This window comes from Chiloscyllium plagiosum, unplaced genomic scaffold (genome assembly GCF_037043375.1).
Source record: "Chiloscyllium plagiosum isolate Xiang-an unplaced genomic scaffold, Cpla_swu_hap1 HiC_scaffold_46, whole genome shotgun sequence".
NCBI lineage: Eukaryota > Metazoa > Chordata > Chondrichthyes > Orectolobiformes > Hemiscylliidae > Chiloscyllium > Chiloscyllium plagiosum.
Genome location: NW_028270184.1, coordinates 3515375 through 3540970, shown reverse-complemented (window position 1 = coordinate 3540970; position 25596 = coordinate 3515375). Strand labels below are relative to the sequence as shown.

At 41.9% G+C, this 25596-nt stretch overlaps 1 protein-coding gene across 2 annotated transcripts in view; it reads left to right on the top strand.

The window, feature by feature from the left end:
- The window catches only part of stip1 (stress-induced phosphoprotein 1), a 36433-nt gene extending 12352 nt beyond the window's left edge, over nucleotides 1-24081 (top strand). For both annotated transcript variants that reach the window (XM_087983744.1, XM_043682594.2), the window contains exons 4-14: nucleotides 150-291; nucleotides 6908-7070; nucleotides 7169-7295; nucleotides 8268-8370; nucleotides 10391-10511; nucleotides 10773-10869; nucleotides 17973-18097; nucleotides 20550-20586; nucleotides 21677-21780; nucleotides 22491-22663; nucleotides 23631-24081. In XM_087983744.1, coding sequence (XP_087839870.1) covers nucleotides 150-291; nucleotides 6908-7070; nucleotides 7169-7295; nucleotides 8268-8370; nucleotides 10391-10511; nucleotides 10773-10869; nucleotides 17973-18097; nucleotides 20550-20586; nucleotides 21677-21780; nucleotides 22491-22663; nucleotides 23631-23703 — 1265 coding nt within the window. In that variant the 3' untranslated portion in view covers nucleotides 23704-24081. The remainder of the gene's footprint in view (nucleotides 1-149; nucleotides 292-6907; nucleotides 7071-7168; nucleotides 7296-8267; nucleotides 8371-10390; nucleotides 10512-10772; nucleotides 10870-17972; nucleotides 18098-20549; nucleotides 20587-21676; nucleotides 21781-22490; nucleotides 22664-23630) is intronic.
- Nucleotides 24082-25596: the final 1515 nt, after the last annotated feature.

Below are 25596 nucleotides of genomic sequence, written 5' to 3'. Positions count from 1 at the left end.
ACTGGCTGATGATTCAAAATTTACTTTTGCTGTTCAGAAGCCATTGTCTGCTGTTTAGCTTATTTTTTCCAAACTATTGAATCATATTTTCAGCATATCACAAAGACAGAATGGTTCTTTTGGTTAAACACAAATATTTTCTTTTACAGAAAAGAAGTTCATGAATCCATTTGCTTCTCCAAATCTGTACCAGAAGCTGGAGAATGACCCCAGGACAAGGGTGTTGCTAAGTGACCCTAGCTACAGGGAAATGATTGAGCAGCTGAAAAACAAACCTTCTGATTTAGCCACGTACGTATAGTCCCTTCCTCTTCAGAGTATCCCCAATAGAACATAGAAGAATACAGCGCAGTACAGGCCCTTCGGCCCTCGATGTTGCGCCGATCCAAGCCCACCTAACCTACACTAGCCCACTATCCTCCATATGCCCGCTTAAATGCCCATAATGAGGGAGAGTCCACCACTGCTACTGGCAGGGCATTCCATGAACTCACAACTCGCTGAGTAAAGAATCTACCCCTAACATCTGTCCTATACCTACCCCCCCTTAATTTAAAGCTATGCCCCCTTGTAATAGCTGACTCCATACGTGGAAAAAGATTCTCACTGTCGACCCTATCTAAACCCCTAATCATCTTGTACACCTCTATCAAGTCACCCCTAAACCTTCTTTTCTCCAATGAAAACAACCCCAAGTGCCTCAGCCTTTCCTCACGATCTTTCTACCATACCAGGCAACATCCTGGTAAACCTCCTCTGCACCCGTTCCATTGCCTCCACATCCTTCCTATAGTATGGCGACCAAAACTGCACACACTACTCCAGATGCGGCCGCACCAGAGTCTTATACAACTGCAACATGACCTCAGTACTCCGGAACTCAATTCCTCTACCAATAAAAGCAGTACGCCATATGCCTTCTTCACCGCACTATTTACCTGGGTGGCAACTTTCAAAGATCTGTGTACATGGACACCAAGATCCCTCTGCTCATCCACACTACCAAGTATCCGACCATTAGCCCAGTACCCCAACTTTTTATTACTCTTACCAAAGTGAATCACCTCACACTTAGCTACATTGAACTCCATTTGCCACCTTTCTGCCCAGTTCTGCAGCTTATCTATATCCCGCTGTAACCTGCCACATCCTTCTGCACTGTCTACAACTCCTCCAACTTTTGTATCATCCGCAAACTTGCTCACCCAACCTTCTAACCCCTCCTTCAGGTCATTTATAAAAATGACAAACAGCAATGGTCCCAAAACAGATCCTTGCAGAACACCGCTAGTGACGGCACTCCAAGATGAACCTTTGCCATCAACTACTACCCTCTGTCTTCTTCCAGCCAGCCAACTCCTAATCCAAACCTCCAACTCACCCTCAATGCCATACCTCCGTATTTTTTGCAGTAGTCTACCATGGGGAACCTTATCAAACGCCTTACTAAAATCCATATACACCACATCTACCGCTTTCCCCTCGTCCACCTCCTTAGTCACCTTCTCAAAGAATTCAATAAGGTTTGTGAGGCACGACCTGCCCTTCACAAAACCATGCTGACTATCCTTGATCACATTATTCCTATCCAGATGTTCATAAATCCTATCCCTTACAATTCTCTCTAAGATTTTGCCCACAACAGAAGTGAGACTCACCGGCCTATAGTTACTAGGGTTATCCCTACTCCCCTTCTTGAACAATGGAACCACATTTGCTAGCCTCCAATCTTCTGGCACTACTCCTGTAGACAACGAGGACATAAAAATCAAGGCCAATGGCTCTGCAATCTCCTCCCTTGCTTCCCAGAGAATCCTAGGATAAATGCCATCAGGCCCAGGGAACTTATCTATTTTCACCCTTTCCAGAATTTCCAACACCTCTTCTCTACATACCTCAAAGCCATCCATTCTACTTAATTGTGACTCAGTACTCACATTGACAACAATGTCCTGTTCCTGATTGAATACTGACGAAAAGTATTCATTCAGTGTCTCCCCAATCTCTTCAGCCTCCACACGCAACTTCCCACTACTATCCTTGACTGGACCTCTTCCTACCCTAGTCATTCTTTTATTCCTGACATACCTATAGAAAGCCTTAGGGTTTTCCCTAATCCTACCAACTAAGGACCTTTCATGTCCCCTCCTTGCTGCTCTTAGCTCTCTCTTCAGGTCCTTCCTGGCTACCTTATAACTCTCAATCGCCCCAATTGAACCTTCACGCCTCATCTTTACATAGGCTGCCCTCTTCCATTTAACAAGGGATTCCAATTCCTTATTAAACCACGGCTCCCTCACACGACCCTTTCCTCCCTGCCTGACGGGTACATACTTATCAAGGACACTCAATAGTTGCTCCTTGAACAAGCTCCACATATCAATTACGCCCTTGCCTTGAAGCTTACTTTTCCAAGCCACACATCCTAAGTCATGCTTCACCGCATCATCATTTCCCTGCCCCCAGCTATAACTCTTGCCCTGTAGTGCACACTTATCCCTCTCCATCACTAGAGTAAAAGTCACCGAATTGTGGTCACTGTCCCCAAAGTGCTCACCTACCTCTAATTCTAACACCTGGCCTGGTTCATTACCCAGAACCAAATCCAGTATGGCCTCACCTCTTGTTGGCTATCTACATATTGTGTCAGGAAACCCTCCTGCACACATTGGACAAACACTGACCCATCTAACGAACTTGAGCTATAGTTTTCCCAATCAATATCAGGAAAGTTAAAGTCCCCCATAACAACCACCCTATTACTTTCACTCTTCTCTTGAATCATCCTCGCAATCCTTTCTTCTAGTTTGGGAGAACTTAATGTTAGCTACAGAATTTATTTGAAGTAACTTGGGATGCTAGTTAATATCTGACTTACACGTGTTTAGTACTGTTCTGGCTTAATTTCAACTCCATGACTTTGTAATGTGGAGTTAAGATCTGTTGAAGTGAGTACTATGCAGTGGATATTGAATGAAGTCATACCAGCTTATGTCCTCCCTGCAACAAATGGCAAGTTTTGGTGCCCTTATCACACTTTCTCCCATTCTGAAGATGCACAAAGGATGTTCCTAATAGTGGGGAGTCCAGAACCAAGGGTCATATTGTAAGGATAAGTGATAAACCTTTTTAGGACTGGGGTGAGGAGAAATCTCTTCACCCGAAGAGTAATCAACCTATAGAATTCATTAGCTCAAAGTGGTTGAATTTAAAACATTGTTTTCAAGAAGGAGGTAGATATAGATCTTGTGGCTAATGGGATCAAGGGGTATTGGGGGGGGGGGGGGGAGGATTAGGATTTTGAGCTCTGTGATCAACCATAGTCATATTGAACGGTGGAACAAGCTTGAGGGGTCAAATGGCTACTGCTGCTGTCTGTGTTTCTATGCTGAACTTCAGCAATACCGTTCCATGTGTTTCAAGGAATAACAAGGAAATGATGTTGGCAGGCAAATAATTGCCTATTAATGTAGAATTTAAACATTGCTAAAAAGTGACATGAAGTTTTTAGACTTTGACTTATACTCATTCCTCAAAATTGCGACACAGGAAATTAGATTTGAAAGGGACCAATAATTTATGAAGCATGAAGGTGGTGCTGATTGATTGATATGGGGAAGTAGCAGGATCTCTTAATTGTCAACCTTAGTTAGCTAACTGAACTAAGATCAGGTAGGCTGACTGGTCAAGACATTGCCATGAGGAATGCAGCAGGGATTGGAAGACTCCATACACTCTCTTCAATGAAGATGGTGCAGTGTATTTTTATAATGCACTAGAAATCGAGCCATGCTACTCCCAGAGTCATCACCAAAGTTAAAGGTTCGATTAAAATACATAGAATGCCTCAATCTTCCTGACTTTTAGATCCACGTTAAGAGGAAGCGTAGGACTGGGGTGAGGAGAAATCTTCCCCATATCAATCAATCAGCACCACCTTCATGCTTCATAAATTATTGGTCCCTTTCAAATCTAATTTCCTGTGTCGCAATTTTGAGGAATGAGTGTAAGTCAAAGTCTAAAAACTTCATGTCACTTTTTAGCAATGTTTAAATTCTACATTAATAGGCAATTATTTGCCTGCCAACATCATTTCCATGTTTCTGCATTCGACAATGATTGCTACAGATTATTTATTCCAAATAGATTCTAGGTACAGGTGAACAATCATGAACTATTAACCATAATGAAGTTAAAAGCTTAACCCACTTTATAAAATTCCTCCTACACTCATGTAGACAGACACAAAAGCTTGAAGGCAGTTCAAGTGTCCCTGTCCATAGGGTTTGTTGAGATAATCAGTTTTTGTTTTTTGGCTTGACAGACTTGCTGTGCCTTGATCCTCCTTCTCCAGGTACTTTCTCTTGTTTGTAGGAGGCACAGAGCAACTGGGTGACAGTTGTAACATTATTTTATATACTGGTCAAAAGCCAAGTTTAAAGTAACTAATGAGGTGAGGGATAAACTGGCTTTTTACAGGCTTGGGTGTTTTGGTTGCAGAAAAAAGGGCAGTTTCTTTTTTGGATGATTTGGGGTACCAGTGTTGGACTGGGGTGTACAAAGTTAAAAATCACACGACACCAGGTTATAGTCCAACAGGTTTATTTGGAAGCACTGGCTTTCGGAGCAACGCTCTTTCATCAGGTGGTTGTGTACAGTCCCACCTCCACCTGATGAAGGAGCAGCGCTCCGAAAGCCAGTGCTTCCAAATAAACCTGTTGGACTATAACCTGGGGTTGTGATTTTTATTTTCTTTTAAACTTTTGGAGATCTGGTGGTTTCTGACCAATGACCTCCACAAGCTGTTCAGCCATCTGGTAGCCATTCGCTGTTGTTGGTAAGCTGAAGGTCTTCAGTCATTGACAATTCTACAGATTTATTAACTTCTTGTTGCTGGCCAAATCATTGTTCATACCCTGTATCCAGCTTGTCTGTAGTAACTTCCCCCACTACTTTAACAAATAGCAGTGTAAACAGTACTTGCAATGAATGTCAGCAGGTAACTTTCTTTTTAAAATCCTTTCACAATCCTTAGTTTTTATCACAGTCCTTTTCCCATTTCAGTTCAAAGTATGGGCAAGTTCTTTTTGCCAACACAGGTAGTGTCCTTTGTTTGTATATGTAGCCTCTAGTACATAAGAGAGAACACTTATTTGCAAACCCAATGATTAAATTTTGTTTTGGTATAATTCTTAGCACCGTCTGGATTTGTTTTGTAAGTGTTGTTGAATAATCAAATTACATCTAGTGCTGGTTGTTAACCCTGACGTGTTTAGGTAAATCTGATAAAAGGACAGTAGTAGGCATACTCAACATGTGCAGTTAATATAGTTTTTAATACCTCTATTGACACCAAAATAAATGGTGTTGCCTTAGAATCCCGTCTAGGCATAACTGTTGTCAACTTGTTAACTTGGTGCTAAGATGGAGCAAATCAGAACTGCCCTGCGTGATAATGTCAATCCTGATTTAAATCCTCACTTGCTGTATATCATGCAGTCTCATGTACCTGTGACCACCATGTTTGACCTCTCTGGTGCCCAGTCCACCTCCCTCCTGGAATGAGGAGGTTTCTCAAAGGTTTGAGCAACAGCTGATGTTAGCCATTAAAATACACAAGTAATATTGTTCACTAACAGGATGCTGCCATCGAGCCAAAAAGATATTCTGTGTACCATGCAAATAAGTAACGCGATGAGTTTCGCTGCCAAAGTGTGCAACAATTGGTGGAATATGTCAAATAATACATTCCTTTGACTGTCCTTGGTACAGCAGTATTTTAACAGTACACGAGCAGTCCATGCTTACAAATTTCAGAACACAGTAGCCCGAATCAGGTGTGATTCTGCTATTCAACATCCTTTTACTTAACAATCTTGACTGTACTAAGAATTGCACTGGAAACTAATTTTGGAATCGTTCGAACTTAGTACATTTTATCTGTATGCATGAGAGGCTACATTCTCACAACCATTTTCCGTGTGGGAAAAGGGGTTTGTGTATACGTTTGTAGCTTTTTAAATCTATGCAATGTCCTGACCAGTTGGTCTGTGTACCTGATCTGAATTTAATCAGGTAGCTAAGATTGACAGGTAACAAATCCTGCTGCATCCCTATGCTAGCCGTCGCACAACCAATCAGTGCCCTCTTCTCATGCTATGTAAATTACTGATCCCTTTTGAAATTTGGTTCTTTCATCTCAGAGGAGAAAGTGAGGTCTGCAGATGCTGGAGATCAAAGTTGAAACTTTATTGCTGGAACAGCACAGCAGGTCAGGCAGCATCCAGGGAACAGGAGATTCGACGTTTCGGGCACAGGCCCTTCTTCAGGAATGAAGAAGAAGGGCCTGTGCCCGAAACGTCGAATCTCCTGTTCCCTGGATGCTGCCTGACCTGCTGTGCTGTTCCAGCAATAAAGTTTCAACTTCTTTCATCTCAGTCCTGACAAGTGAAAGTTGAAAAGTTTAGACTGTGTCTCTTTTTAGTGATGTTGGCAAATAAGCCATTAATTTTCAGCCAACTACATGAGTAGTTGGGATCTCCATGCTGTGTGGGGTGGGGGGTGAGTGGGGGAAGGTTCAGTCAGTGTTCGAATTGTAATTAGACTGCAGGGCTGCAGTGAGGAGGCAGGAGAATGATACGCAGTGAACTAATTGAGAGTTGATGTAGACTTGATGTGCCAAATGGTCGTCTCCTGTGCCATGGCCGAATGGGATCCTGAGAATTCGGTTTGACCTATTAACGATGTTGTGCCTAAATAGCCTTAAAAAATTTCAAACTCTGTAGTATTTAAGAAAAGTACAAAGACAAAAGACTTCCAGTTGTTTCTTCCAGTTGGGAGCAAAGTGTAGGTTGTTGAAGGAATAAATGAATGCCGTATAAGCAGCTGGTGTCTTTTACTTTCTTAGGAGACTGCAAGATCCTAGAATTATGACAACTTTAAGTGTTCTGCTTGGAATTGATCTTCAAGGAGCAGAGGAGGAAGAGGAAGAGACTCCAGCTCCACCTCCACCGAAGAAGGAAACCAAACCCGAGTCAATGGAGGAGGAACTCCCTGAAAATAAAAAAAAGGCATGATGCTGTTGAAAGGGGCACCTGGAATTCAGTCAAGTTTTTTTTTTCTCTCCTTCAGGCTGGTGCTGTTCTAAATATGTTCCTTTAATCTTTAGGCATTGAAAGAGAAGGAATTGGGCAACAATGCCTATAAGAAGAAAGACTTTGAAACGGCGTTAAAGCATTACGAGCAGGCTGCTGAGTTTGACCCTACGAGTATGACCTATTTAACCAACAAAGCAGGTGAGGGTTACAGTGAATTGTATTTGGCTTTGTTTTCCTTTTGAAGGTGCTTTATCCACAGCATCTGGTGGGTTAGAAGTTTTACGCAGTGCTTTTATTTCCTTATCCTTGAAGCACTGGTTTGATTCACTTACATTTAGCCTTTTATTTTTCTATTTTAAGTAAATAATTCCCAAGTCGCCACTGGAGTGAAATTTATTCAAGTTAGGAGTTGAATCCAATTCTGCAGGTAATGCATTCTTGCCAGCTGGCTCATGGGAAAGCCTAGTTAAAGATTTTGACAAACTGGTAGCATCCTGTATTGTGTTTCAGGAGAATGTCACTGGTCTGCTTCCTTGGGTATTGTTTGATGTTGGAGCTACTTTTGTAAAAAAAAAAAAATGGAAAGATGTCCAACCAGTCATTTAGTTGTTTAGACACTGTGATAGAATAAGATGCGTAATCCTTTGTACATTGAATTTTTTTGCTCCTCTTACCCTTTCCTGAACCTCATTTTCCTTGTGTTTTAAGTGAAAGTCGGATGTTCACTTAGGAGTTGAGGGGAAAGAGACGTGGAAGTTTTCTTTAAGCTATTCCAGTCTAATTAACTTTCCCATGTTTTGAGATAGCAATACTGGATACCTATTTGTCCAATCCCTCTTTAAGTCAGTGCACTGTATGAAAAGATCGAAACACAGGAGAGGAAATTATTTGCTTCCTGTTTTTTTTTTCTTTGAGAAAGGGTGCTTGCCTTGGAACATAGGACTCCTTTTGGTTCATCATGTTTGTGCTGCTTTGTGCTATCACCAACACATCTTTTTCCCCCCACAGCTCTGCAACTTCTTTCAGCTAATAATCTGATTCTCTATTGAAAGCCAAGAATGAATCTGCCTCCGCTGCATGCAGTCAGGCAGTGCATTCAAGTTCTAACCGCTTGGTATTTTTAACTAGTTTTTTCCGAGGAATATCTCCTGAAATATTCTATCCTTGCAGCTGTGTACTTTGAACAAAATGAATTTGAGAAATGCCGTGAAATCTGTGAAAAAGCTATTGAAGTAGGACGGGAAAATCGTGAAGATTACAGGCAAATTGCAAAGTAAGTAATCCATGTGTCTAGTCGACATCATTTGTCTAATAAGGTATATTACAAACTCATGCCGAACTCAATATAAGAGAGCATGTCACTGTAAAATTCTGAAGCTTTACCAACCGGTCATTGATTTTTATGTCTTGAATCAATATCTCCTTTTAGACCTAGTTTATCATTTTCAGCAACGTTTGAAGTGAATGCCACCACTAAGTGGAGCACTACACATACAAAATGAGAGCACTGCATGGCTGTGTAACACCACAGTGACAAAGTTACAACACCCGAAGCAGACAACGCCCGGTGGTTGCGAGGCTAACACTCTGTCCTGGAGCAGTTAGATTTTTGTCAATGTTTTGACCCATGCACAGATGGCTTCCAGGACGCTCCTTAACAATTGATACAAAAACTGCCTGTAACCCTTAGAATCCAGAACAAAGTCCAAAAGCGGGGGAAGTTCTGTTCAGGAAGATTTAGATTTTACAGAACCTAACTTACTGAAACTATTTGTGTGCACAATTTTTCTTTAGCTTTGGCAAATAGGACAAAGCAGAATCCACAGAATCTACAAGTAAATGAAGGGCAAAAGAGTAACTAGGGAGAGAATAAGGCCCCTTAAAGATCAATGAGGCCGTCCATGTGTGGAACCAAAGGTAATGGGTGAAATCCTAAACATATTTCATAGAATCCCTACAGCGTGAAAGCAGGCCTTTCAACCTATCAAGTCCACACCAACCCTCTGAAGAGCATCCCACCCAGACCCAAAGGGCCAAGGAACTGCGGATGGTCCTTAAATTAGAAAAATGAAAAATCTTGCATTTCAGTAAGGCAGTCCAGGACAGTTAATGTAGGGCCCTGGTGAGTATTGTTGAACAGAGACACAGAGGTACAGGTATGTAATTCCTTCAAAGTGGTGTCACAGGTAAGCAGGGTAGTGAAGAAGGCATTTGGCATGTTTCTCTTCATTAGTTAGAGCATTGAGTATAGAAGTCGGGACATTATCTTACAGCTGTAAAAGACATTGGTGAGGCCATATTTGGAGTACTGTATACAATTCTGGTCTCCCTGCTGTAGGAAAGATGTTATTACACTGTAAAGATGTAAAAAAGATTTACAAGGATGTTATGGAGACTGGAAGGCTTGAGTTATATGAAGAGACTGGATAGGCTGGGATATCTTTCCCAGGAGCAGAGGATGCTGAAGGGTGACCTATTAAGAGTTTTATAAAATCCTGATGGCCATACTAGCCAAGGTCATCTTCTCAGATGGGGGAATCCAAAACTAGAGGACATAAGTTTAAGGTGAGAAGGAAAGATTTAAAAAGGACCAGAGGGGGCAACTTTCCACAGAGGGTGGTACGTGTATGGACCAGGCAGCCAGAGGAAGTGGTACAATCATAACATATTTAAAAGGCATTTGGACAGGTACATGGTTAGGAAAGGTTTAAATGGATATGGGCCCACCACAGGCAAATAGAACTAGTTCAATTTAGGAAACTGGTTCAGTGGATGAGTTGAGCTGAAGGACCTGTTTCCATGCTGCATGACTCTGACTCTATCCTCCAAATGGGCATAAACTGTGACTTGATTGAGGCTGTTTTGGTGGTGGATAGATACCTGATTGGTGAAGTTCAAACACATCTCAAAATCTCGGATGTGCCGAGCCAATTGAGGGAAGAATCAATAAGTAACAGGCGTTTCCTGAGGAGAGGTATGTCTTTCCGATCACTGTTAGCATGGGCTCCACGAGAGGAAACTGAACAGACTACAGTTGAAGGTCAAGGGCGAAGAGCATAATTGTTTTGCTTTTAAAACTAATTGTTCCTGTTTAACCTTGAGTCAGAGGTATTGGTAATCCATAGTATCCTATTGGGTTGTGGTGATTAAGTTTCATGGTCTTCATCCTGGTTTGCATAAACAATTTTGTGATTGTGATTTAATTGCACCTTGGGCGAAGGGAGCAAAATATGCAAATGATGCCAACTTCTCAGTATTGCCCACGTAACTGCATTTTGTTGACATCCTTTCAGGGCATACGCACGAATTGGAAACTCCTACTTCAAGGAAGACAAGTACAAAGATGCTGTTCACTTCTACAACAAGTCTCTTGCAGAGCATAGGACTCCTGACGTCTTAAAGAAATGTCAGCAAGTGAGTGTTCCCTGTCTTAACTTGTTCTTGGAAGGATTTTTGAAGAAAGATGCCTGAGCAGGCAGATGTATTTATACCTCCTGATCCAGGCCAGGGAATATTGCAAGCCCCAAGTCCGTAGCTCTGAGGCAGTAATACAAAGCACTGAGCCACCATGCCTTTCTTCTGCTTTACTGGGATTCCTATAGTGATGTCAATATCTGTTTATGCATTTTGTCCAGTTTTCTTCTGGGCTTTATTTTCTAAATAACTCTCTTGTAGGCTGAAAAGATCCTAAAGGATGCAGAGCGAGCAGCTTACATCAATCCTGAGCTTGCCCTTGAAGAAAAGAATAAAGGCAATGAATCCTTCCAGAAAGGTAACATCACATTAACGATTAGGTTTTGCAGATCTTAAAGTGCAGTAAGAGTAGGGTGTAACTGGAATGTGTTTCATTCCTTTGTTCTTAAGATTGTTTTGTAAATTGGAGTAATCCTATAGCAGTAATATTTTGGCACCAAAGGGTGCATCAGCAGAGTTGGGTATACAGTTAGTATATGGCCCCTTGCTGAGATATTTGTATCATCGATAGCCACAGGTGAGGTGCAGGAAGACTGGAGGTTGGCTAATGTGGTGCCACTATTTAAGAAACGTAGTAAGAAAAGGCCAGGGAACTACAGACCAGTGTGCCTGACATTGGTGTTGGGCAAGTTGTTGGAGGAAATCCTGAGGGACAGGATTTCGTGTATTTGGAAATGCAAGGACTGATTAGGGATAGTCAGCATGGCTTTGTGCATGGAAATCATGTCTCATGTGATTGAGTTTGTTGAAGAAGTAACAAAGAGGATTAATGAGGGCAGAGTGGTAGACGTGATCTATATGGACTTCAGTAAGGCATTCGACAAGGTTTCTCATGGGAGGCTGGTTCTCCCTATAAAATACAGGGAGAACTAGCCATTTGGATACAGAACAGCATCAAAGGTAGAAGACAGAAGGTGGTGGAGGAGGATTGTTTTTCAGACTGGAGGCCTGTGACCAGTGGAGTGCTACAAGGATTGGTGCTGGGTCCACTACTTTTCTTCATTTATACAAATGATTTGGATGTGAACATACGAGATATGGTTAGTGGGTTTGCAGATGACACCAAAATTGGAGGTGTAGTGAACAGTGAAGAAGGTACCACTGAGTACAAAGGGATCTTGATCAAATGGACCATTTGAGTGGCAGATGAAGTTTAATTTAGATAAATGCAAGTTGCTGCATTTTAGAAAGGCAAATCAGACCAGGGTGTATACACTTGCTCAGGTCCGAGGGAGTGTTGCTAAACAGAGACCTTGGAGTGCAGGTTCATAGTTCCTCAAAAGTAGAGTCGCAGGTAGATAGGATAGTGAAGAAGGCATTGGTATGCTTTCCTTTTATTGGTCAGAGTATTGAGTATAGGAGTTGGGAGAAGATGTTGTGGCTGTACATAATGTTGCCTAGGCCACGTTTGGAACATGGTGTGCAGTTCTGGTCTCCTTCCTATCGGAAGGATATTGTGAAACTTGAAAGGGCTCAGAAAAGATTTACAAGGATATTTGGAGGGTTGGAGCTATGGGGAATGGCTGAATAGGCTGGGGCTATTTTCCCTCGAGCATCGGAGGCTGAGGGGTGACCTTATAAAGGTTTATAAAACCTTGAGCATGGATAGGGTCAATAGAAAAGGTCAGTTCCCGGGGGGGGAGGAGAGAGAGAGAGAGACCAGAACAAAGACAATTACGCACAGGAACAGGCCCTTCAGCCTGCCAAGCCTGCACCGATCCAAATCCTCCATCTCTGCCTGTTGCCTTTTTTTGTATCCCTTTGTTCTGAATCTGTCTGTATGCCTTTGCTCCCTGCCCATTCATCTATCTGTCTAGAGTGACGCTATCGTGCCCACCTCTTTTAGATTCCCCACAGTATGGAAACAGGTCATTTGGCCCAAAAAGTCCACACCAACCCACCAAACCAGTGAGAGGGGAAAGATAGAAAAGAGATCTAATGGGCAACATTTTCATGCAGAGGGTGTTGCGTGTATGGAATGAGCTTCCAGAGGAAGTGGTACAATGGCAACATTTAAAAAGTGTCTGGATGGGTATATGAATGGGAAGGGTTGAGAGGGATATGGGCCAAGTGCTGGCAAATGGGACTTGATTAAGTGAGGATATCTGGTCGGCATGGACGAGTTGGATCAATGGTTCTGTTCTATCCTGTATACCTCTGACTCTATCTTGAAAACAAGAGACATTTATCTGAGCTTTAAAATAATTCCAAAACCCAATTTCCTGGCTTTTTGACCTGCATGTCACATACCAGCCTGTTGTGGTGTTACTTTGCCTCGTACCTCTTGTGACACACCATGATGCTATCTGTGTTGGTGTTCTGAACTGCACCTCCCCAGTACATTTTAGACTGAAGTTTGATGTATCCGTCAAAGTTGCTGATGTTCCACCTTGAAAGTTTTTAACCTTTTCCCCCAGAATGTATTTCAGCCTTTTAAATATTGTTTGCTTTAAGTTGGGTAACTGTCTTTTCACAAGGCTATCTAAACTCTGAACAGCAAAGATGGAATTTCAATCTCTGTTCAAACTGGTTTGTTTAAAGCCCCACAGTTTTGCAGCCTAGGGTTTTTTTGGTGTGCCATCTGCATTTCCATTTGGTGGGTTCTTTTGTTCTTAAAATAATGCACCTTCACGTGGTTTTGCACACCAAAAATCACGGGAGCCAGAAATTGCTCCAAGATGTCCTCCACTTAACACCAAAGATGTCAAATCCTAAATACCCTTAGCAGTTCTGGACAGAGGTGGTAATATAGGTTTTATGGTGCCATTTTATGACAGCATGTGGAACAGAAGGGAAGGTCAGGAAAAAAGTTGAAGATGGTTTAGGTGGCAGGGGAGAACTTAGTAATCAAAGGCGTCATTGACCAATTCTGTAGTGTGTTGGCTGTAGGGAAGACATGAAGCATTAATTCAGTGTGGGTATGAATAGCTGGATAAAGATCCACTCTGACTGACAAAGCAAAAACAAGAAAAAAAATGGCACAGACGAGAAGGAAAGTAAATATTAAAATGGAGGACAGCATTCATGGTCTGAAGTGAACTCCATATTGAGTCCTGAAGGCTGTGAAGGGTCTAAGTGGGAAAATAAGGTCCCAATCCTCCAACTCCAAATGTGCATATGAGAGCAAGGTGGTATACTGAGGTGGTACCTGACTGGAATGTTGCATCATGCTTGCAGACTGAGCAGAGGTCTTCTATAAAGCTTGATGGCTCAATCTTTAATTTAACCTTGCCTTCTAATCATTTTCCCACATCCTTCTCAGACACTTGCTCCTCTCGAGCAGATCTGAGTGTCTCCAGCTCTTTGTTTTCACTTCAAACTTACAGCCTCGACAGTATTTTGCCTACGTCTAAATAGCTTCAGCTGATGTCACTGAATAAGTTGACCCTATGTTTGTCTTTAAAACAAACCTTCACCAATTAGACATAACAAGCACCAGGTAACTCTGATATATGCCATAGAGATGTACAGCACGCAAACAGATCATTAGACATAGAAGCAGGAATTAGGCCATTCAGCCCATTGAGTCTGCTCCACCATTCAATCATGGCTGATAAGTTTCTTAACCCCATTCTCCCGCTTTCTTCCCCTAACCCTTTTTCCCCTTTACAATCAAGGACCTATCTATCTCCATCTTAAATATACTCAATGACCTGGCCGCCACAGCCTTCTGTGGCAGTGAATTCCATATGTTCACCACTCTCTGGCTGAAGAAGTTTCTCCTTATCTCTGTTCTAAAGGGTCTTCCCTTTACTCTAAGGCTGTGCCTTCTGGTTCTAACCTCTCCTACCAATGGAAACACCTTCCCAACATTCACTCCAGGCCATTAAGTATTCTTTAAGTCGCAGTTGGAACCCCCTCTCATCCTTCTAAACTCATGTTAAGCGGTTCATTCCTGGGACTATTCTTGTGAATCTACTCTGAACACACTCCAGGGCCAGTATATCCTTCCTGAGATATGGGGCCAAAGACTGCAAATAGTATTCCTGACCAGAACCTCAGAAGTACAACCCTGCTTTTATATTCAAGTCTTTTCAAAATAAATGTCATCATTGCATTTGCCTTCTTAACTACTGACTCAACCTGCAAATTTTACTTTGAGAGAATCCTGGGTTAAAACTCCCAAGTCTCTTTGTACTTCAGACTTCTGAACTTTCTCTCCATTTAGAAAATCGTCCATGCATCTATTCTTCCAACCAAAGTGCATGACTTCACTCTTTCCCACATTGTACTCCATCTGCCACTTCTTTGCCCACTCTCCGAACCTATCCAAATCCTTCTGCAGCAATCTACATCTCCCTCAACCTATCTTTGTATCATCGGCAAACTTAGCCAGAAGGTCCTCAGTTCCTTCATCGAGATCATTAATGTATCACATGAAAAGTTGTGGTCCCAACACTGAGCCTTACAGAACACCACTTGTCACCGGCTGCCACTCTGAGAAGGATCCTTTTATCTCCACTCTGCTTTCTGCCACGCAGCCAAGCTTCTATCCACACTAGCACCTTGCCTCTGACACCTTGGCCCCTTGTCTTACTCAGTTAGCTTCCTGTGTGACACCTTGTCAGAGGCCTTCATGAAGTTCAGGTAGATGACGTCTATTGATTGACCTTGGTCTAACCTGCTCATTATTTCCTCAAAGCATTCTATCAGATTTGTGAGGCATGACCAAAATCCTGCTGACTCTGCCCTATTTTACCATACGTTTTCCAAGTATTCAAAAATCCCCTCCTTCATGACGGATTCCAGGATCTTAGCCATGACCAACGTTGGGCTATTGGTCTGCAATTTTCCGTGTTCTGACTTACTACCTTTTTTTTTAGACAGGCTGGAAGAACACTACATGCCAGGCAGCATCACGAAGTGCCAAAGTCAACATTTTGGGTGTAACCCTTGTTCAGAAGTGTGGTTGGGTTTGGGAGGAGCTGCAGATAAAGGGGGAGGTGGGGGCAGGGTGGTGAAGTAGGGATAGATGAAGGCCACCAAAACCCCCAGGTACCTTCCCCTGCAACCAGATAAGATGCAAAACTTGCCACTATGCCACCCCCCTCCCCTCCATCCAGGGCCCCAAACAGTCCTTCCAGGTGAGACAGAGGTTCACCTGCCTCTCCTCCAACCTAGTTTACTGCATCAGGTGCTCCCAATGTGATCTTCTCTACACTAGGGAGACTGAGCGTAAACTTAGGGGATGGTTCACCAAGCATCGCAGCCGGGTCCACAGGGACCAGACCTCCCATTTCAATTCCCCCAACAAGTCCCTTTCTGACATGACCATCCTTGGCCTCCTGCATTGCCAAAACAAACCACAGTACATATTGGAGGAACAACACCTTCTCTTCCACCAGCCCGGAGCACTCAACATTGAGTTCTCAAATTTCAAATAGCCTCCCTTCCCATCCCCTCCCCCCTCCCTGCCACCAACCAGATTCATTCCTTCCATTGACCAACCAGGTCGTACCTCTCTACCTGTCTTCACTTATCCCCACTTCACCACCCTGCCCCCGCCTCCCCCATCTGCAGCTCCCCCCCCCAGTCCTGAAGAAGGGTTACATCTAAAACGTTGACTTCTGTACATCCTGATGCTGCTTGGCTTGTTGTGTTCTTCCAGCATCCTACCTGTCTACTTTGGATTTTATCTACAGTTTTTATTTCTTACTCCCTTTTAAGCAGGAGTGTCACCGTTGACTCTTCGGTCCAACTTGTCCATACCAACCAGATATCCTAAATTAGTCTCATCCCATTTGCCAGCATTTTGTACGTATCCCTCTACATCCTTCCTATTCATATACCCATCCAGATGCCTTTTAAATGTTGTAATTACATCAGTCTCCTTCTCTTTCTCCGACAGATCATTCCATATACACGCCACCTTCTGTGTTAAACAGCTGCCCCTTAGGTCCCTTTAAAATCTTTCCCCACTCACCTCAAACCTGTGCTGTCTAATTTTGTACTTTCCAATCCTGGGACAAAGACCTTGGCTATTCATCTTATCTGTGCCCCTCATGATTTTATAAACCTCTGAGGTAGCCCCTCAACCTCTGACATTCCAGGGAAAATAGCCCCAGCCTATTCTGCATTTTCCTATAGCTCAAACCCTCTGACCCTGATCCTTGTAAATCTTTTCTTCACCCTTTCAAGTTTCACAACATCTTTCTTATAGTGGGGAAACCTGAATCGAACGCAGTATTCCAAAAGTGTCCTCACCAACTTCCTGTACAGTTGCAGCATAACGTCCCAACTCCTATACTCAATGCACTGACCAGTAGTGTCAAGCGTACTAAACTCCTTCACATACCTGTCTACCTGCAAATCCAGTTTCAGGAACTGAATTTCAAAAATCTAGTATACAGCCACACGAATGGTTAGGAAGTGAGTTGTTGCCGTTACCGTAATGGGAATGGAATTTTAAATAGTAATGTTTTGCTAGAGTTGTACAGGTATTGGTAATGCGACATCTGGAGTCCTGTGCACTTTTGTCATCTCATGAAAAAGAGAGAGATTCAATAGAAGCAGTTCAGAGAATGGCTCTTAAAAGATCATTTTGTATGCTTTGATTAAAGCTGAGGGATTGGACATGGTGAGTGCTGGACATTTCTTGGAGTCACAGTTTAAAATATAAGCCGTCTCCCATTTAAGGTGGCAATGAGAATTTTGATGGCAAGTCTTTGGAGCTGTCTTCCCAGCTCTAAAGACAAGGTCTTTGAGATTATTTTTTTAAAGGCTGAGGTGAATATTCCCATGTTTGTCAGGGTTGTCAGGGATAAGGTGGAATGTGATGGTAAGGCCACAATTGGATCAGTCATGATTTTACTGAATGGTGGAACAGGCTTGAGGGGCTAAATGACCTTTTGCTCTTAAATTGTTTGCTAAGGTATTAATAATTGGAAGTATATCTGCTAACATAGTTACCATTCATTTAATTTATATGGTCACTCAAATAGGAGCAGATTCAATTTGTGGTGTCCACCAACTTTCAAACTTGTGACATCTGGAAACAGCCCACAGACAGCAGTTGAATACCAAATCCAAGGAAATGGTGTAAGAATTACTGTTCCCTGCAGTAATTCATGTTGCCTGTCCCAAATTGCTCTTTGAGTGGTTTACTATAGCACTGTTACAATTACTTCTATTTAACATTGAGTAACTTTGTTACCTTTTTAATGGAGCTCTGCAAAGCTTTTCGTTTTATTTCACGTTTTAGACTGGATGATGTGTGAAAAGCAATTACTGGTATGTTGAAAACAGATGTTTTCAAAGAGCCTGTGTTTTTAGTGCTCAAGGAGTGTCAACCATACCTATAATTTAAAGGCTACATGTTTGTAATGTGTCTGCGCATGATGTGCATTTGTCCCTCTGAAGTATGGAATGTAATGTATGGTGACCCTCTTATTTTAATCACAGGTGATTACCCACAGGCAATGAAACATTACTCAGAAGCAATTAAACGCAATCCTACTGATGCTAAACTCTACAGTAATCGAGCTGCATGCTACACCAAGCTCTTAGAATTCCCACTGGCTCTGAAGGTAATAATACTACATGAAATAATTTTACAACTGTTAATCATGCAAGGCCCCCAGCTGTGTTTGGTAACTTTGGAATAGAGTAGCACAAAAACAGGAATACACAGTTATTCTCCACTCTGTGCTTAATTAGTCATGAGGATGTTTGGTAGGGTTGATATGGTGAAACTGTTCCCACTTGTGAATCTGTCGAGTTCGAGGGTGGGAGGCAGAAATACAATGTAACCAATACAAATAATAGAGTTCACTTCATATCAACTGAGAGAATGAGGATCCATTGTCTAGTGGAGTGACTGTAATATATGGTGATGCATTGAACTGGAGGGTTATGTTTAAGGAGGATGTGTCACTAGTGGATTGTGGGGAAACTTAGAATTGAGTACAGAAGGAGGCCATTTAGCTCTATCTCTATCCAAGTGTCTCAATTCAGGAACAAGAGAATGGCACTTTCTTCCTTTGTAGGTAATTATCTTGATTCCCTTTTGAAAGCGTGAATTGAACCTGTCTCTACCACACTCCTAAGCAATACATTGTAGATCCCAACTATTCATTGTCTTTGGCTTCATGTCTCCTTTGCTGCTTCAGCCAATTACTTTAAACTTTTGTGCCATTGCATTCTTGATCCTTTTGTGAATGGTAAGTTTTTCCCTGTCTAGCCTGTCCAGACCCCACATTTTTTGAATAGCTTTTATCATACCTCCCTCTTTTCGTCATCATCACCACTCTAAGGAAAATAGTCCCAACTTCCCTTGTCTATCTTAATAACTGAAATTCCTCATCCATGGAGCACATGTTTGTGAATCTTTTCTGAACTCTCTGCAGTGTCTTTCACATCTTTCCTAATGCATCACAATAAGATGGATGCAGTACTGCATCTGAGACCAAACAAGTTTTTTTTTTTACAAGTTCAATGTAACTTCCTTACTCTTGCACTCTGCCACTGTTTAATAAAGCTCAGTATACTATAGGCTTCATTAACTACCCCATGATCTGTCATGCCATCTTCAATGATTCATCATCCTATTTACTGTGATGCAATCCATTTCCAGTATTCTGAGAGAAAGTACTGTTGAGAGAATAGACACTTCATTTCCACAAGTTGGCGATCAAACAGCAAGCTTAAGTTGTGGACTGGAGGTGTGTTGCAGTTTGGCCAACTTGTCGCCATTTTGGGCATTATGAGAATACCTGTAATTTTTTTCTGTAACTGAACAGCTTCACAACGTTTGGAACATTGATACCAAGTAACTCATTCCTTGTGATCACTAATATCGGTGCCACATTGAGGGGAAAGAAGAAAAGTGTCTCCCTTGCCAGGGAAGGTTCTCAACTTTCAATGGCCAAACATCCATTGGAGGATAGAGCAAATGCAACAAACACACTCTGAAACGTTCCTTAAACTTCTGTACTGTTCTCCTTATGATTTGCAATACTTCTGGGTTTCCTTAAAATGACAATAGGTTCATGGGTTAGAGACACGTTGGACCAAATAAGGTTCAGTACGTAATTGTACATGATTGACTAGTGTTGGCTGAAGGGGGCATGGGTGGCCAGGGTGGACTAGGAAAGCAGTTGTGGTCACTTTCTGGCAACAGAAAGAGAGGGGGGAGTTTTTTTTTAATTGTTCATTTGCCTTTGCAGTGTAGGTGAATCATCCAACATGTGAACTGAATAGTACATGGTTCAGAAGGCAGAGTGTACACTTCAGTTTGGCAGTTTTCCATTCTAACTAATGCAGTTACTGTCTTTGATAGCCAGTTAACTAAAATACATAATTTAATCTTTTGTTTAGAGAAAGCAAATACTGTATATCTGTATTTAATGAAAGTCAGCAGCCTTAACTAGCTGCTTACGTTAGGATATGGAAAAAACACCTTTATTCACCTGAGTGGCATAATCTAGCTGTGCTGCACGTAAAAGGGTGGAAATGAAAATTGATTATCTAACTCCCTCTGAGGAGTATTGTTTCCTAGTATGAACATACAATAGTTGGAGGTGAAGGATGAGTGATAGGAATACTTTGGAAATTGTTGTTCAAGTGTATTCAGAGATTTTAAAATCTGAAATCTAAGCTATGACACTATTTACTACACCTTGTGAATTTGTTCAGTTTCTGAAGAAATTTAGATATCCCCATAATGTCCAAGGTTGGAGTTTCGTAGGTCTTGAAGATACCAGTCCTTGTGAATAAGAAAATGTTTTAAACTAATTTATATCCAACTAGTTTCTAACTGCGAGCCAGTATGATGATTTAAAAAATTGCAATCTTTTGCATTCATTTAAAATAATGGCTTGGATGATTTTCTGTACTTGCTACATTTCCAATTCATTCAGTATGTATTGAACAATGGCATTTTAATTTCCTGGCATGTCTGAATTTGTGAATCAAACATGAATATTTACTGAAATGTGTAACATGCTGGTAATTTAAGATGCTTTCTAACTTCTGTTACAGGACTGTGAAGACTGTATCCGCCTTGATCCCACATTTCGTAAGTTGTTTTGAATTTGTGGGGCTAATGTGAAAACTCTTATCAATTTAAATGCTATCCCAGATTCATATTAATTTTTAACAGAATGGGAAGAAGTTGAATTATTGGCTGATAACATTTAAATATTAAAAGCTGACTTTTTAACAATTTGCGGCTAACAAATAGTGTAGCTCTTAAGGAAAATTTAATTGAAAGATTATTCTGATTGGTGGCTTTGTCCCCTCTAGGAATATGGCTTCATTAGCATTGGTGATGTTGTGATTTCTCCCAAAGTTACACTCAAGCTGTGTACATACCTAACTGTATACACAGAATCTCTCGTTTTTAGTATTCTGGACATCTGTTTGCTCCTTTCCTGGACAAAATGGGGTCCATTGTAAATCCTTACTGCTGAATCCAGCCTTTTCTCTTTCTGCTATCTCCATGTTGGAGACATATCAATATACCCAAGTGGCAAATGGTTTTGGCTGCTCCAAACTGCTAGGATAGAAGTTAATTGTGTAGAGTGGCAAGTTAATGTTGAGCCTTTATTGACAGTCCCCACTATCATGAGAAAATTATAAGCTTCAATCTGTGGGAGCTGGTGAGTGAGAGCGTAACGATCCTTGCAGGTAAAACAAGTGTTTAATTCAGGGTTTTTCTCAGACCTGATAAGAGGCTGGATTCAACGTTTTCTTCATTAGATCACGGGACATAGAAAGACACAAAATACAGAGGAATCTCGATTATCCGAAGGACTCGAGCGGGGAGTATTTCATTCGGTTAATCAAATGATGGATGACATAATTTAGCCAAGCATCGGGACCTTGCAATCTTACCAGATAATCTGATATTCTATTATATCGGATAATAGATGCACAGAACATTTGAAACTAGGATTGAGCAATAGGCAAAAATCATAGTGAGTGACAGGATCAAGGCTATCATGTCAGTCAGTAAAGCAAAATATTGGCCCTGAATGCCTTTTAATTTCCAAATCAAATGAAAATCCAATTTTGATGATTAATCCTGCAATGAAGGCTGTCTGCTATAAATAGTGTTTAATGTTGCGATTGATCTTAATTCAGTTGCTCTACCTGATTCATTATAGTTAAGGGTTACACAAGAAAAGGAGCAGCCCTTGAAGCGTTGAAGGATTTCTCCAAAGCCATGGATGTTTATCAGAAAGCACTTGAGCTGGACTCTAATTCCAAGGTATGACCAGATCATCTTACAATTCAATTCTTTTTCCATTCACACAGGCTATGATATGAAGTCCAAGAGAGAGGTTTCTCCAGCCATGCAGTTTTAGTAGTGCTGCACATTTTGGTGTTTGACAATGTATTGAAGTAGTGACATGCCTTGACATTCTCTCCATGGAAGACTCACTGTGTGAGCTGGATCGTATGCTTATAGGAGTTAAGGGAGAGTTGTGAGTAAGGTGGTTAAAGTATTGTTCATCTTTGTGTAATTTAGAAACACTTCCCTTTAACTACATCAGAGATGAGAGTGAAAAGTGAGCATTTCATGGGGTTTGTGATGACCTGCAGGATATTTTTGGTTGAGGGGGGGATGGTATTGGGTATTGACTTTTTTTTTTTATTGATTCAAGGTTATACAAACCTTGCTCTCTCTGACAAAGACGTGAGTGCTTCCCTTCCAACGCAGCCATTCACATATAAGGGAACCAGCAGCAACTACACCAAGCTGTTGGATTGGTTTAAGCAACTCTCTTGGCAGACGCTGATACTGGTGGGGCCAGAGTAGATGGGTAAGGCAGCAATTGTAGTCATTTTGGCCCAGTCCCCTTCCTTGTGGGTGGGCCAGTCCTGGAAGTGTGGAACACAGGCTGCAGGCATTCATGGGCAATATTCAGTAACCAGATCCAGCAACCCTACAGATAACTCTTGCCCAAAATTCTTTAGGAAGCTTCTGAAGGTTATCAGCGCTGCCTTATGATGCAATATAACCGGAACGACACTCCAGAGGAGGTAAAGCGCCGTGCCATGGGTGATCCAGAGGTGCAGCAGATAATGAGTGATCCTGCAATGAGGTTGATCTTGGAGCAGATGCAGAAAGATCCTCAGGCACTAAGCGAGTGAGTATATGTGCTCATATGAAAGCCTTGATTGTGTCATAGAATCCCTACAGTGCTAAAAGATGCGTTTGGTCCATCGAGTCCACACTGATCCTCTGAAGAGTTTCCCAACCAGACCAACCCCTCCTGTTCTATCCTATCCCTGTAACTCCATGCTTCCCAAGGCTAACCCACCTACCCTGCACAATTTCTGGACAGTATGGGTAATTTAGCATGGCCAATCCACCTAACCTTCACATCTTTGGACTATGGGAGGAAACTGAAGCACCCGGAGGGGAGAATGTGCAAACTCCACACAGGCAGTTGACCGAGTGTGGAATCGAACCTGGGTCCCTGGTGCTGGGGGGCAGCAGTGCTAACCACTGAGCTACTGTGCCACCCACACAAACGTTTTTGTCTTCATTCTCTTGCATGAGTTACATGTTAGATTAGATTCCTTACAGTGTGGAAATAGGCCCTTCGGCCCAACAAGTCCACACCTACTCTCCGAAGAGTAACCCACCCAAACCCATTTCCCTCTGACTAATGCACCTAACACTATGGTCAATTTAGCATGGCCAATTCACCTGACCTGCACACCTTTGGACTGTGGGAGGAAACCAGAGCACCCGGAGGAAACCCACGCAGACACGGGGAGAATGTGCAAACTCCACATGCTGTGGAATCGAACCTGGGATCCTGGTGCTGAGAGGCAGCAGTGCTAACCACTGAGCCACCGTACTGCTCTGTCTGCCTTCCTGAAGCCCATGCAGTGTTTTTAGTGAAATCATTCACTCACATTTCTGTTGCATTATTAAGCTCCATGTTGCAAGTATAAGACCATAAGACATAGGAGTAGAAATAAGGCCATTCGGCCTCCCCATAGAAAGAAGTGAGATAGGGGAGTGAACAGTTGTCACTCTGCTTCATAGCTGAGCCCTATCAGATCTGTACTATTAATGCTTGTTCTCCTTTCCTTCATCCTCAGCCACTTGAAGAATCCTGTTATAGCCCAGAAGATTCAAAAACTCATCGATGTAGGTCTCATCGCAATCCGGTGATGACTCAAGATTTCAGCAGAGATGAAGCTAGGACAGTCTGACAGGAAAAAGCCCTCTGGGGATTTAAGGGAGGGAGGGAAACAGGAGGAAAAAGACACAATTAAAGCAGCCAAAATAAAAAGTGTACAGCATCTCACATTTGTTTTTATTTGTGACATCTGATTATTTTGTGATCTAATGATATTTAGCGCAATCTTGGTGCAAACCTATAGCCTGTGCACTTCTGTAATTTTATTTTTTGTTTTTAAAATGACAATATGAAAGGTGCATCTCTGCTGTTATAACCTTGCAGTAAATGTAGAGATGAAGGGGTTTTCAGATTTTGCAGTTTATTGCATGTGAAGAGTTGCATTAAAGTGTTGTATCCAATTATCTGCGCTCCTCTTGTCTTGTTCTGTTTGCTGTACATTTTACAATTTACAGACATAATGTATTCATATATGTAATGTGTGGCATGTTTTGTGTAATCCTCTACATCATTTGGTTGTCTTTTTGACTGTATGGTCTCTCCCTTTCTCTGAATTTTCATAGTGCCTGTACTTTAACACCATTTCTCACATGCAGCTGCTTGGGTAACCAGCAAGTTCTAATTGTACACAACTACCATTTTGTTGGGGTTTTTATTCACCATTGCTTGCCTCCATCTGCCTAAAATGGGAACTGTGTTCAGATCATCTACTGATCGTAATATTCTAGTTTTGAAATATTTGGGCATTTTGTGTTCTCCAAAATGTTTTCTCGCCTTCTAAAGATGGTGGTTTTCCTGAGCTCTTTCCCATAGATACCTTAAGATTTTACCTTGTGATCATTCTTTCAAAGCTTGGAAGTGAGTTTGGACATCAGGATACAAAAGAGAATGGACTCTCTGTCCTTTTAAATGAGTGGAGGTGAATTTGAGTTGTAGGACTTTCATGCTTAATTGAATATTTTGAAATGCTCACACTTCCTATATCTAAGGGGAACTCCATCTGAATTTTTTAACTCCTTCCAAATCAGATTTAGGAAGGATGTATCAACATTGCAGCTGGTGATACTTCATCTCCCTTGTTCCTGTTTTTCTTTAAACTTAGCCAAACAGCTGAATCCACAAGAGACAGTGTGATCTCAATTGGTGTGAATTGGGTTCCTTGTTCTTTTTAATAAGGTGAATATTCTAGATGCTATCTTCCAGAAACCTTACTCCAAGCACAGGATAAATGAAACTGTACCTACTGTTTAAGAATTGTGTAAATGAAATACCGGCAACATCCTTCAGGGGTCACTGTTGATTCTAAAGTTGTCAGGATAGGAACTATTGTCAAGGCGAGTTGCTCAATGATAAAGCAGGCTGCTTGGTTGACAACTCATATGTTGCCTTGAACCCGTCAGTCCTGCCACTGGTATTTTGTGGCTGCAAAGTTGTAAGATACATTGCAGCAAATTGCAAGGGTTTTCTCGTGTGGCTTGACCTAGAAAGACAGCAGCTGTGGATCTCCAGTTCATCCAGCATCCTGAATTGAATGTTGCCGAGATCATAGATACCAGCAGATAACCAGGCTTTGTGGCATTGATTGTGTTAAATATTGGCCAGGACACTGAGGGAGAATTTTTACATGTATTACAGGATCTTGTTACCACTTCAGAAGGTAGGGTGGGGTCATTGGTTCAATATGCTGCCAAAAAGCAGCATCTGCAACATTCAGGAGTGTGTGTTGGCCCTAGAGCTTTTTGGTTCTATACGACCTGTTTGGTTACAGCTGCCACCAATGTAATGCCACTGATTCTTTCAACAGAGCTTGTCAGGTGCCCTGAAGTAACAGTGCGCATATGGTTGTAACCATTTCATGGGGAAACCCCTTTTCCAATGGTGCACTATCAAAATATCCACCTATCGGTGGGGAAATCCCAGACCTG